Source organism: Mixophyes fleayi, chromosome 10 (genome assembly GCF_038048845.1).
Source record: "Mixophyes fleayi isolate aMixFle1 chromosome 10, aMixFle1.hap1, whole genome shotgun sequence".
Classification (NCBI taxonomy): Eukaryota; Metazoa; Chordata; class Amphibia; order Anura; family Limnodynastidae; genus Mixophyes; species Mixophyes fleayi.
In genome coordinates, this window is record NC_134411.1 from 91,011,020 (window position 1) to 91,023,339 (window position 12,320).

The 12,320-nt window shown below is 44.7% G+C and overlaps 2 protein-coding genes across 3 annotated transcripts in view; one reads left to right on the forward strand and one right to left on the reverse strand.

Annotated features, from left to right (window-relative positions):
- Window positions 1–228: 228 nt before the first annotated feature.
- ATXN1L (ataxin 1 like) lies at window positions 229–6,861 on the reverse strand. Of its 2 annotated transcripts, none has more exons than XM_075189133.1 (2): window positions 6,672–6,861; window positions 229–4,021 (listed from the first exon to the last, which is right to left on the reverse strand). In XM_075189133.1, the coding sequence occupies exon 2, from the start codon at window positions 3,902–3,904 to the stop codon at window positions 1,820–1,822; it is 2,085 nt and encodes a 694-aa protein (XP_075045234.1). In that variant the 5' UTR covers window positions 3,905–4,021; window positions 6,672–6,861; the 3' UTR covers window positions 229–1,819. The 2 variants fall into 2 exon arrangements, with proteins under 2 accessions (XP_075045234.1, XP_075045235.1); XM_075189134.1 differs by having other exon boundaries at window positions 229–4,065.
- Window positions 6,862–7,208: 347 nt separating this feature from the next.
- The window catches only part of LOC142103391 (IST1 homolog), an 80,483-nt gene continuing 75,371 nt past the window's right edge, over window positions 7,209–12,320 (forward strand). The window contains exon 1 of the mRNA XM_075187455.1: window positions 7,209–7,322. Within this exon, the coding sequence (XP_075043556.1) occupies window positions 7,302–7,322 (21 nt within the window). The 5' untranslated portion in view covers window positions 7,209–7,301. The remainder of the gene's footprint in view (window positions 7,323–12,320) is intronic.

Here is a 12,320-nt window from a genome sequence, read left to right on the forward strand (position 1 = left end):
AAGGCAACCCATTGTACCAAGGTTTATTTGTGTATCGACAAATATAGACTACTTTTATTTTTGTAAAAAAAAAAATAGTTTAGAATTTTTTCTTCTTTTTATTTAAAATTACAGAGTATTTTGGGTTGATCCATCTTGATTCCATGAACATAAATTACCAAAGGGGTGGTTATGTTATGGCCACTGTACATCAAATACGATATATCCAAATGCACAGAGTCCAGTTACTTAAAGAATAAAACATGCTTTTTGTTATTATAGAAAAACTGGATATATAGATTTTCCCTTTAAACAGTGCTTTGCATATAGATTTAATCAGGGCCAGAGAAAGTAAACACACACCCAGAATAAAAGAGCTATGTGTTTATATAGGCATTTTGGTACATATAATGCTTACATATGTAAAATGTGATTTAGCACGAAAATACAGTCTTTGTATAACTCAAGTACAGAGATTTTCAAGAGGGAGGAAAAAAAAATAAAATAAAAAAAATAAAATAAAACTAAAAAGCTCAGCTTGAATACAAATATACAGTACAAATTGATTTATTTAAAACAGTTACAAAAAAAGCACAACAAAATATAGATTAATGCTCTGTTAAAGATCAGGTAGCATAACAGGATAGAAGCACCTGCCTAATCCTAAGGCTTGGTAGGATGCATAATAGGTTATTGGTTAATTATATGAAACGTGGTTTCTGGGTACTGAAAGCAATGACCTACGCACCCCCTTTCTTGAGGAAATGGAGCGATCCATTCCCGTCACAGACCATGTGACTTCACAAAGGGTCTCTCTGAAACTGTACCTGTGTATAACACTGAGGCTGTAGAATCACTTCCTCTCTCTTTACGGTTCCATATTTCTGTTCTCGTTTACCCATCAAGGCCTCTTAATGACTAAGCGATAAGCCCCACCCCCGGCGCGTTACGCCAGAGATATGAAATTGCTTTTTCCGTAATATTTGCCTTTCTGATTTAGCGCACAAATGTTTTTGTTAATTTATCCAGTGACTCGTGGTCTTTTTAGAAGGAAATTAGGAGGGGGGTAATTGTAGTGTCCAGTGATGTTCAGAATGGATACAGGTGTCTTCTAAAGCAGGTTTAACAGTGTGGAAGGTTGTCAATAAAAAAATATCATACTACTAAACGCCAAGTGTATTCCAGATCTGCGATTTTATATTATAAGGTGAGGAGAGCCAGGGTCCATGCTACAACTGGACATATACTTTTCTTTTATTGCACTTTGGGTGTGTTTGGGCGATCGGGAACCCTGCTGGATCAAGATGAGGTACTGTCCCAGGAATGTCAACTAGTCTACCGGCTTCTCCCGGGTGACCCGCGTGGGCCGGTAAAGCGACGCGCCTTGTAAGAAACCTCAAAACTAGGGAAAGGTATTTGTGCCTGTACAACTGAAAATCGGTAATCTAGTGAGTGTGGCGGGTGATATTTGGGAGCTAGCGATCATATCTGGAAGTCTAGAAAGCCAGGAAGACACATACCAAAATCATCTTCTGAAACATGTAAAAGATTTTTTTTTACTTTCCCCTACACTTCCACACCAGCTATAATGCAGGAAGGGGAGGGGGGGGGGGGGTGCAAAATATAGGTATAAAAGTACAATGGTTTAACTGATTACCAAGAAAATAAAAGCTTTTAATTTTCTTACTGAATAACAGGCAGTGTCTGGGCAATAGAGACATTATCCTCTCACATTATCTCTCCAGCCGCAGGGACCCATCCATAACTTCAATGATTATTATCCCTGTTACTCTAACTGTGCAAATCTATTCCGCTTGCAGAGGGGGGTATTTTTCTTTAATTACTTCCCTGCATTCGAGCGACCCTCGATGGACAGCTTCACCTCCTGCGGAATGAAAGAGTGTCGTGAAGGCGAGGGCCGGCTTTCTGTACTCTGTCCGCTAAATCTTTGGACTCCTGGATTGGACCAGCTTGGCTGAGCCGCAGGAAGAGAGCACGCGGCCTGGACATGAGGACTCGGAGCCATGCCGTCATTCTGCTTACCGCTATCTCTTTCCGACAACAGAGGGCACTCCCTAGATTGTAACACTGCTTTTTCAATAGGGTGGGGCAGAGCCTGATGGGTGGAAGTGCTGTTTGCTGGTGACGCACCGTTCTTAGTGATGCTCTGCAAGCTTATTGATATACAAACATCTCCCACTTGGAGCCGATGGCAGGGAAGTGCAAAGAGGTGAGCAGTCTGTGACGGGCTGCACGACGACCAGCCTTGTCCATACACAAAGAACGGGTGTTCAGGAGGAACATCGAGACACACTTTACTCTGCTGCTCTCCTACTACGAAATGAATAGTCACAAATCCCGGCCACTGGCTCTCCTGGATGTCCACCACTGTGCTGGAATCTATTTTAAGGCCACCGCTGATCTCTGCGCTGCGCACAAAATCCTGGGTCTGTAGGTCTTCTACCCTCTTCAGTTCTCCAGTGGCAAGCTGGATGATGGCCCCTTTCATGAAGTGCGAGGGTAAAGCGGTAGAATGTGGAGGCTGAGCTGGACCTGTTGGTGGAGAATCTCTGTCTGAATGAGCATCTCGGCACTGGACTTCTGGAGACTTTGTCCCTTGCGTTCTAGAGGCATGCAGGAGAGCAGCTGAAGGTAAGCTGTCTGCAGGACACATAGTTTCTTGGGTGGTCTCCCCATTTGACATAAGTGCATTTTTCTCTGTATATTTGAGTGTGTGCTGTACATTGTACACACCTCGAAGCTCTCCTCTTGATGGACTTGTGAAATTTCGATTTCCCCGCTTGGAGTCATTTTTAAGATCGTTAGAAAGATTTAATGGACTCATCCTGTCTTTTCTCTGAACTCTCTGAACAGAAGGTGTATTGTACTCCTGGGAAACCATCCCACAAACCACTCTCTGAACTTCTAAATCTGTATCAGGAGTGCTCCTGTGGGTCATCAGAGTAACCTCTGTCCTTTGAGTTGCATGTCCTGAGTAAGTATTACAGTCCAACAGATTGTCACTTTGACCTCTCGCTGTATCTTCAGCTAAATTATGGATGTACTGGTCGGCAGCCTGGCTCCCTCGTCGCCCGGAGGTACAGTCTGACCCTCTCTGGGCGCCATTGGTAGAAGTTATCAAAACGTCTTTGTCGTTGTGGGTGGCTGAGCTATGGACTGGATTGGGAGGACAGGTCAAAAGCATTTCATGCACAGGATAACTTGCCGACATTTGGGAAGAATGCTGATAAAACACAGGAACTCTTCCCTTTGTAACATCAACGGGTACAACGCCCATTAGCACAGAGGGAGACTGCGCGGTGGTAACTTTACTGAACGAGTGAGGAGAGGGAGCCTGCGGAGGAGGGGTCACGCCCTCAGGCAAGATGGAGTTATATGGCACATAGTGGGGAACGTGAGAAGCAGCCAAGGTAACAGGTGGGGAGATTACAGCACGTTGAAGGAAGCCTGGAGGAACAGCGTATGGAACTGCATAAGGAGACCCAAGAAACTGAACAGATGTGTGAGAGATGGGGGTATAATGAATAGGTGGATACGTAATGCCTGGGTGCTGGATCAATGAGGATGCTACATTAAAAGACGGAGGAATAGAACCCATGTTCACCACAGAGTGAAGGCCTGGAGGGGAGAAAGTGGCAGATGGCACAGCAAGTTTGTATAGATTTCCATACTGATCCACAGTGACAGCCTCAGTCCCTTCACCGGTCACTTCATACCTAACCCCTTGTCCTTGTCCGGCTGCCACCAGGACTCCTCTGGGCCAGTTTGAGGTCTCGTTAGTTGAGCTGTCATTAGCAGAGGAGTTATCCACCTTGGGTTGCACGTCTATGTTTATAGTGCTCTGGGCCAGATCGCGTTTCTTTGGTGGAAGACATTCCTGGCTCCGTTCGTGTGCAGGCTTCATGTTGCTTCCTGCTCTTAATGGGGCCTCTATGGCTTTCGTTTAGCTTCATGGGTATCCTGCAGTAACGGTTGGCGATGACACCACATGTATCCCGTGGGCATCTTCTAGGTCTAAGAACTGTAGGACAAAGAATCCAAATTAGTGGGAGACAATGGGGTAACCTGCAAAAGAATGCAGAAAACTAGAGACAATGAAATAGCAATTGGGAGACACGACAGGAACTGGCTACAGAGAGTGTTGCAACCATAATGTAGGGGTGATACAAAGGTTGATGCGAAATGACTGGAACTGGTTAGGGACAGTGTAACAATGATCAGAAGAAAATTGGTTATATATACACAGTGTTATAACCAGAAGACAGTTCTTCACGTCACCTCAACCACTGAGAAGTGACAAAGTAACAATTACAAGATATCTGTAGTAAAACCACATTAATCACTTCCTTTTAACATAGTTGAAAAGGTTAAATGTCTAAATATTATGTAAATTAATTTGGGATGAATGCCAGTATTGCAGCATAAATGAAGTGACTAATGTCATGTATTGCAAAGAAAGCTATAGACAGTAAACTAAATGAAAGCACAGCAAGGTCAATGTCTGTGACAAATACGAACAGACATTTCTGGGAAAACTTATCCTTTGTGGTATTCGTTATGTCAGGACCAAATATAATTAAAACCTATGTAGGCTGTTCACAAGAACAGTTAATTTCCAGTGGTTGACCTCTGACGTAAAGAGTAATTAATATAGGGCCAAAGTGACTATGTGGGAACGATCATTATAGATTTTGATAATGATGAGGTAGTAAATATTTACTGATCTGTATATAGTCAAAATCTTAAATACAGACCTTTGCATCAAAGAAATACCAACATATGCAGAGCAGTGTGTTGTAATAATTTCCTATACGCTCGATTGAGATGCTGACATAGACTCCAACATTTATCCTAGATGCCCGTCAGAAAAAAATATTTAAATACAGTATTAAATATTTAGAGAGCTATGCAAATAGAGCAGCACAAGATACAGACGGAACACTTACAGTGATAGCCCTATTCATACACAGAACCAGTAAATCTATATATAGAGAAACATATCCTACACATATAAAGTGTGCACGTGGCACATACAGGACCAAACTCAAAACAACCAAATACAAAAACTTTCTGCCATTTAAACATAAAAAAACAACTCATCTACTAGCAGAATTTTTGACATAAAGAACCAGTCCACCTGCATAGGGGCATAGCAAGAGAATCCACTTCCTAACAAGAAAACACTATTTATATTTTATCTATATCTCAAACTGCACAATCTAATACAGACAGGGTTCCCCCACTACCATCAGAGAAACAGGCTGGGTTTCCTTGCACTATAGTACATGTAGACAGAATCCATTCACAGATTGAAAGGCAGAGATCTCCAGAGAATTCCCCTGAAATATCCTTAAATAGAGCCCCCTCAGCATGGCCAGCAGTGCTTCCCTACAACCTCCTCCCCTCTGCGGGGCCAACAGGGCTTCCCCTGAAACCTCCTCCCGACCCACAGCGGGGCCAACAGGGCGTCCCCTGAAACCTCCTCCCTCCCCACAGCGAGGCCAACAGGGCATCCCCTGAAACCTCCTCCCTCCCCACAGCGGGGCCAACAGGGCGTCCCCTGAAACCTCCTCCCTCCCCACAGCGGGGCCAACAGGGCTTCCCCTGAAACCTCCTCCCTCCCCACAGCGGGGCCAACAGGGCATCCCCTGAAACCTCCTCCCGACCCTCAGCGGGGCCAACAGGGATTCCCCTGAAACCTCCTCCCTCCCCACAGCGGGGCCAACAGGGCTTCCCCTGAAACCTCCTCCCTCCCCACAGCGGGGCCAACAGGGCATCCCCTGAAACCTCCTCCCTCCCCACAGCGGGGCCAACAAGGCTTCCCCTGGAACCTCCTCCCTCCCCACAGCGGGGCCAACAGGGCTTCCCCTGAAACCTCCTCCCTCCCCTCAGCGGGGCACACAGGACTTCCCCTGAAACCTCCTCCCGACCCACAGCGGGGCCAACATGGCTTCCCCTGAAACCTCCGACCACAGCGGAACTACCAAGGATTCCCCTGAGACCTCCTCCCCGCGGAGGGGCTACCAGGGCTTCCCCTGAAACCTCCACCCTAAAGACAGGTGGTCCCCAGTAACTGCCTCCTTAGATGGGCTGTAACCTTCTTTCTACAGATAGGCATCTCCCTCCTTTTTGAAGAAGATATTTTTACCCTGTTACCCAGAAAAGCTGACTTGGATCCACCACAACCTCTTATTTACAGACCATCACACAAGGGTCATTACCTTCTCCTCCATTGATATGCAAAGACATCTGATAGTGCCCTTGCACACAGACCCTTCATTTAAATGCCTCCTTGTGCATTCCCTTAACTAGTGAACCTTCAGATCCCCCACAGGCAAATATACAATAACCCAATAATTCCAAATATCCGATTCCAGACAGATACCATCATCCAGAAGCATCACATGAGACACAACCATCTACAGCGAGACCTTGTATAAGACCTCATAATAATCCTGCTCAGGCCTTGCTGATCCCAGAGCACAGGAAGCCAAACCTCAGGCTCTACAGCTCTCACAGGCCCCGGGGCAGGCTGGGACTTGTAGTCCCACACCAGCAGGAGAGTCACGGGTCCCACGCCCGGCCTAGGCACCCCACGACCTGCAGCCGGTCCATGACCCATCCCCACACAGCACATAGGTAACCTATGAGGGCAGAGGACTCATACACACCGGCACATCTTCTCATGATGCTGCAGCTCTTCCGCCGGGAGACAGTGTGCGCTACATCCCGCTCTCCCCTTCCCTTCTCCTGGCCTCTGTCGTCCACTGACACAAATCTCTCTCCGGCCCCGGCGCCTCCTCGCGGCCTTGCCCGGGCACAGCAGCCGTCGCGTCACCGTGACGAAACCCTTAGCAACCGACGTCTAAAGATTGCGTATACCCCAACGTCATCCTTAGCAACCGCGCACCACGTGACTACGCCTGCCCGCCGTCATCACTGAGAGCCGGATAGGGACTGAGGCGTTACTATGGATACAGGGAAAAGACAGTCTCCCCTGCAGGCAGCTTTTGTTGTGGTTGTAGTACTGCCTGTGTCCAAGGGGGGCACTATACACACTAGGCCTGGCCAACCTGTGTCTCTCCAGGTGCTTTATGAAACTACAAGCCCCAGCATGCTTTGCCAGTAGGTAGCCAGTCAGTAGCTGGCAAGGTAGGCTGGGGATTGTAGTTTCATAAAATCATCTGGAGATATAAAAGTTAGTCAGGCCTTGTACACACCAAAGCAATATAGTACTATGCAATGCTACTGTTTGCAGGGGAGAGGAACCTCTCCACACATAATAGAATTATTAAAGCAAGATGTCCCTTTGGAGCTGTCACGTAAGAAATGTGGTTTCACATTTTTAATCATCTTTAGTGATTTTTTTAAATGCTAATGTATGTAATAGAGTCCAAGGAGGGAATTCAGTTAGCTGCGATGTTCATTAGAACATTGTGGGATTTTTACCAGAAACCTCTATGGGCCGTAAGGAAAAATTAGCTGAGAATTTACTGTATTAACAGTAAAAATGTTCTCAGGAACATCGTGGCTAATTGAATCTCCCACCAAAGGCTTAGCAGAGTGTATCTAAGAGTACTTGGTAAGTAAATATTGTTTAAGGTGGCACCAGGTGTGGGCATGCGGGTGGAGCGGCATCATCTGCTGTTGTCAACGGGTTTAAAGTCAACACCACAAGAAGCCGAGTGGCTCGTGAGACAAACTGTCTCGTCCTTCTTTTTTACATTTACTTTTCAATTACAATAACTGGAGACATATTAAATAATTTATGTTAAAGATGTTCTTACCATCAAACATGTTTCCTGCCCTCCCCTGTGCATATTAGATTTGGCACCAGATATGGCTCTACATACTATACTCCATACTATACTTGGCACCAGCTCTCTGTGTTGGACTTGGCATCAGATATGACTGTGCACAATATATGGCTCAGCATATTAGACTTTACACTGGATTTGGCTTAGCATATTATGCTTAGCAGCATATATGTCTCTCCATATTAGACTTTGGTTTAATATGGAGTGACATATATATTTTTTAGATTTGGTACCAAATATAGCTCTGCATATTAGACTTGGTACTAAATATGGATCTGAATAAAAGACTCGGTACAGATATATTGCTCTGTGTAATAAGCTCATTAGTAGATGTGGCTTTGCATATCAGTCTTTGTACTAATATGGTTATGTATATAAGAATTGAGACAAAACATGGCACCAGATCCGGCTCAGCAGATTGTTCTGGGACCAGCTATGGCTTTTCATATTAGATTTGGCGCAACATATGTCTCCTCATATTGTATTTAGCAACCAATATAGCTCAGGAGTGGACCTAGACTTTATTTTTAGGGGGAGGGGTGATTTAGCATAGTCTTGCCCCCTTCATACTGATTGGCTGGTCCCAGTTGGCCCCCACCACTTGGTCCCGATTGGCCCCGTTGGCACTTAAATAGTTTGCAACTAAGTTTTCTGCTGACTCCTCCCCTCCGCAACCCCACAGACCCCAGTTTTGTTGCCCAAGGAGTTGGGCTGTGGTTAGTACTGCTCGGCAGTACTTGCTGTTTAGTTTAGGTTTTATTATTTTTCTTGTTCTATTCTAGTAATGTTAGGTGAGGATAAGTGTTGATTAATATTTTTTCCTCTTAGGTTTCTAATGGAATTATGTTCTGTCTTTATTTAAAAAAAAATAAAAATAAAAAGACCAACAGAAGAATCTTTAGGCTGCGGGCAGTGACAGCGCTATGCGGCTGTCACTGCACTGTCCCAACGGGTCCGGCGCTGCCACGGGCTGGGAGCGCTGCACTCGGTTGAGGATCAGCCATGTTGGGAGATACCAAGTCCCCCGCTGAGGCGCGGGGGGGACGATGACTTGGATCTCATAGAGCCCTAGGAAAGATTCCGAGTGGGCATTGATACAGGAGCACAATGCAGTGTGGCAGCCTGGGCTGATAGAGGCTTCCTCTGGGCGTTTGAACCATCAGACAGCGGGGAGTGAGTGAGAGATTCTCCCCGGCCGTCAGTGGTACGCTCCGAGGCGGGAGATATTCGGATCTCGGAGGCACCTCAGAGAGTGCTACTGCTGCTGGCTGCTCCTCACAATGCCTCCTTGTGTCAGTTCAGTACCCCGTAGGGGATATATATATAAAAAAAAACAAAAACCCACCAGTGCTAGGAGTGTAACGGAGACCCCCCCCCACCCTGCTGATTGGTACACTCCAAAGGCAGGAAAATTAAGCTACAGTTACCTCAGAGGACTCCTGACTGACATAATGGAGAATCCATCTGCTGCTGACTTCCCTTCACTGACAATTGCACTAAGTACCCCAGTGGGGGAAGTTGTTTATGATATAAGTCAGCAGAGTTTTATTTATATATATATATATATATATATATATATATATATATATATATATATATATATATATATATATATATGTGTGTGTGTGTTTTATAAAAGGCATAGGGGGTTATAACTAGACTCTATCTGCACTTAGGTGATTTTATATAATATTTTCCACTTTTACATTATTATTATTACCATAGATATTTATATTACTGTTTTGAGGATATTAGCCAGAGTCAGAACTAGTAATTATTTTACTGTATTTTTCTTTCTCTGTGAAACTTGCTTAATCTGTATTTCTTTAAAAAAAAGAAATATAATGTTTGATAAGAACAAGAATTCTTGTGCAGAATTTTATACTGTTCACAATGCTCTGTCATACTATCTGTGGGGTAAGGAGACCAGGGGGTATATTTACTAAACTGCGGGTTTGAAAAAGTGGAGATGTTGCCTATAGCAACCAATCAGATTCTAGTTATCATTTATGTAGTACATTCTACAAAAGGACAGCTGGAATCTTATTGGTTGTTATAGGCAACATCTCCACTTCTTCAAACCCGCAGTTTAGTAAATATACCCCCAGGAGGCTGTTTGTGCTCAGTGTGACACTGTCCTCAGCAGCTAAGTACCCCTATGGGTTATAACTAGTTAATGAGGTTCCTTGTGGTAATAGAGAGAACACTGTCTAATATATATATATATATATATATATATATATATATATATATATATATATGTATACCTACCTATAGTTTAGAGTTTTATTCTAGAAGGCTCTAAAGTTTATGCAGACCGTATTATACATTAGTGTTCAGTCAATTATTATGAGACATTACTGTTTTGAGGCAATAGCCAGGGTCAAAACAAAAGTGATTATACTATCTGTTATCTATGTGCTGTGATTGTTTATGGCCTGTTTGTTTCTTTTTAAATAAATAATAACATATAAAATCTGAGGAGGATGATGTCATTTTCCTATAGGACTGCTCCCCCTTCAAAGGTCTGTTCCTTGAAGCCAATTCATGGAACGGGACAGTAGACAGTTGAAGAAACTCCTGAGCAGTTTTACCTCACAGACACTGATCAGCAGTATATACTGTGTGTGACTGACAGGCTGCTCTCTATCAGCAGTATATACTGTGTGTGACTGACAGGCTGCTCTCTATCAGCAGTATATACTGTGTGTGACTGACAGGCTGCTCTCTATCAGCAGTATATACTGTGTGTGACTGACAGGCTGCTCTCTATCAGCAGTATATACTGTGTGTGACTGATAGGCTGCTCTCTATCTGTGGGTACTACGGGTATCACTGCTACTGATCAGCAGTATTCTGTGTGTAACTGACAGGCTGCTCTCTATCAGCAGTATATACTGTGTGTGACTGACAGGCTGCTCTCTTTCAGCAGTATATACTGTGTGTGACTGATAGGCTGCTCTCTATCTGTGGGTACTACGGGTATCACTGCTACTGATCAGCAGTATTCTGTGTGTAACTGACAGGCTGCTCTCTATCAGCAGTATATACTGTGTGTGACTGACAGGCTGCTCTCTATCAGCAGTATATACTGTGTGTGACTGACAGGCTGCTCTCTTTCAGCAGTATATACTGTGTGTGACTGATAGGCTGCTCTCTATTAGCAGTATATACTATGTGTGACTGACAGGCTGCTCTCTATCAGCAGTATATACTGTGTGTGACTGACAGGCTGCTCTCTATCAGCAGTATATACTGTGTGTGACTGACAGGCTGCTCTCTATCAGCAGTATATACTGTGTGTGACTGACAGGCTGCTCTCTTTCAGCAGTATATACTGTGTGTGACTGACAGGCTGCTCTCTATTAGCAGTATATACTGTGTGTGACTGACAGGCTGCTCTCTATCAGCAGTATATACTGTGTGTGACTGACAGGCTGCTCTCTATCAGCAGTATATACTGTGTGTGACTGACAGGCTGCTCTCTTTCAGCAGTATATACTGTGTGTGACTGATAGGCTGCTCTCTATCTGTGGGTACTACGGGTATCGCTGCTACTGATCAGCAGTATTCTGTGTGTAACTGACAGGCTGATCTCTATCAGCAGTAGACTGTGTCTGTCTGACAGGTTGCTTTCTATCTGCGGGTTCCCTGCCCTAGACATGGTTCTGGAGGGATGAGTGCCTTACATCAGTTTTGCCTTACACATATCTGTACAAATAGATTTCTGTAAAATATTTACTAATTCCTTCACATAGTTATCAACTTTTTGTTGAGATTCTTCTATTATGAGGATTATTCTCTTATATATATTAACACAGGATTGTGTTGGGTAGTATGATCAGCCAAGCAACCAGAGGTAAAGGTACATTACTGCCGGTGAATGTCCCTAAATCACGAACTCCGTGTTTTGAGTCTTTCTTGTTAACACGGGCTATTAAATTCAGCCCGCCAATAGAGGTAGGCTCCTTGCAACTCGGACAGTCGCAAACGGGTAGAGATGCTTGCTCCAGAAGACGTCCAAATCCCAAGATCTTAAAATAAAAGAATATAAAAAAAAAATACTAATCCGCATGACGGGACCTTCCTCTCCTCATGACTGCGGAGGTAGGGAGTCGCCTACAATTATTCAAATATCAGTGGGCGGCGTCCACCTAAGTGTTACGATACTTTCCATTCCACGCTACCCCGCCGCTCCGTCGGACCCGGAAGCCGCACTTCCGGGTTCAGCGATCACGTGACCGCTACCTAGGGCGGTCACATGATCACCACCAGGGCGGGGAATTCAAATGAGTCTCTGCATAAAAACCTAGCTCTGACACTTGGAGAGTGTCAGAGCAACTTACCAGTTCCTGGCTCCTGATTCCTGTGTCCTTCCTTGTTCCTGCTTCGTGTGTGTTGACTCCCAGTGTACCGACCCGGCTTGTTCACTCTTCTGGATTCCGTTGTCCTCTGTGTACCGACCCGGCTAGCTGACCTCGCTTCTGTTCTTGTGACCCGTGT

Bases quoted from the DNA above. Each gene is read 5' to 3' on its own strand.
- ATXN1L (XM_075189133.1), bottom strand. From the start codon at position 3,904: ATGAAGCCTGCACACGAACGGAGCCAGGAATGTCTTCCACCAAAGAAA.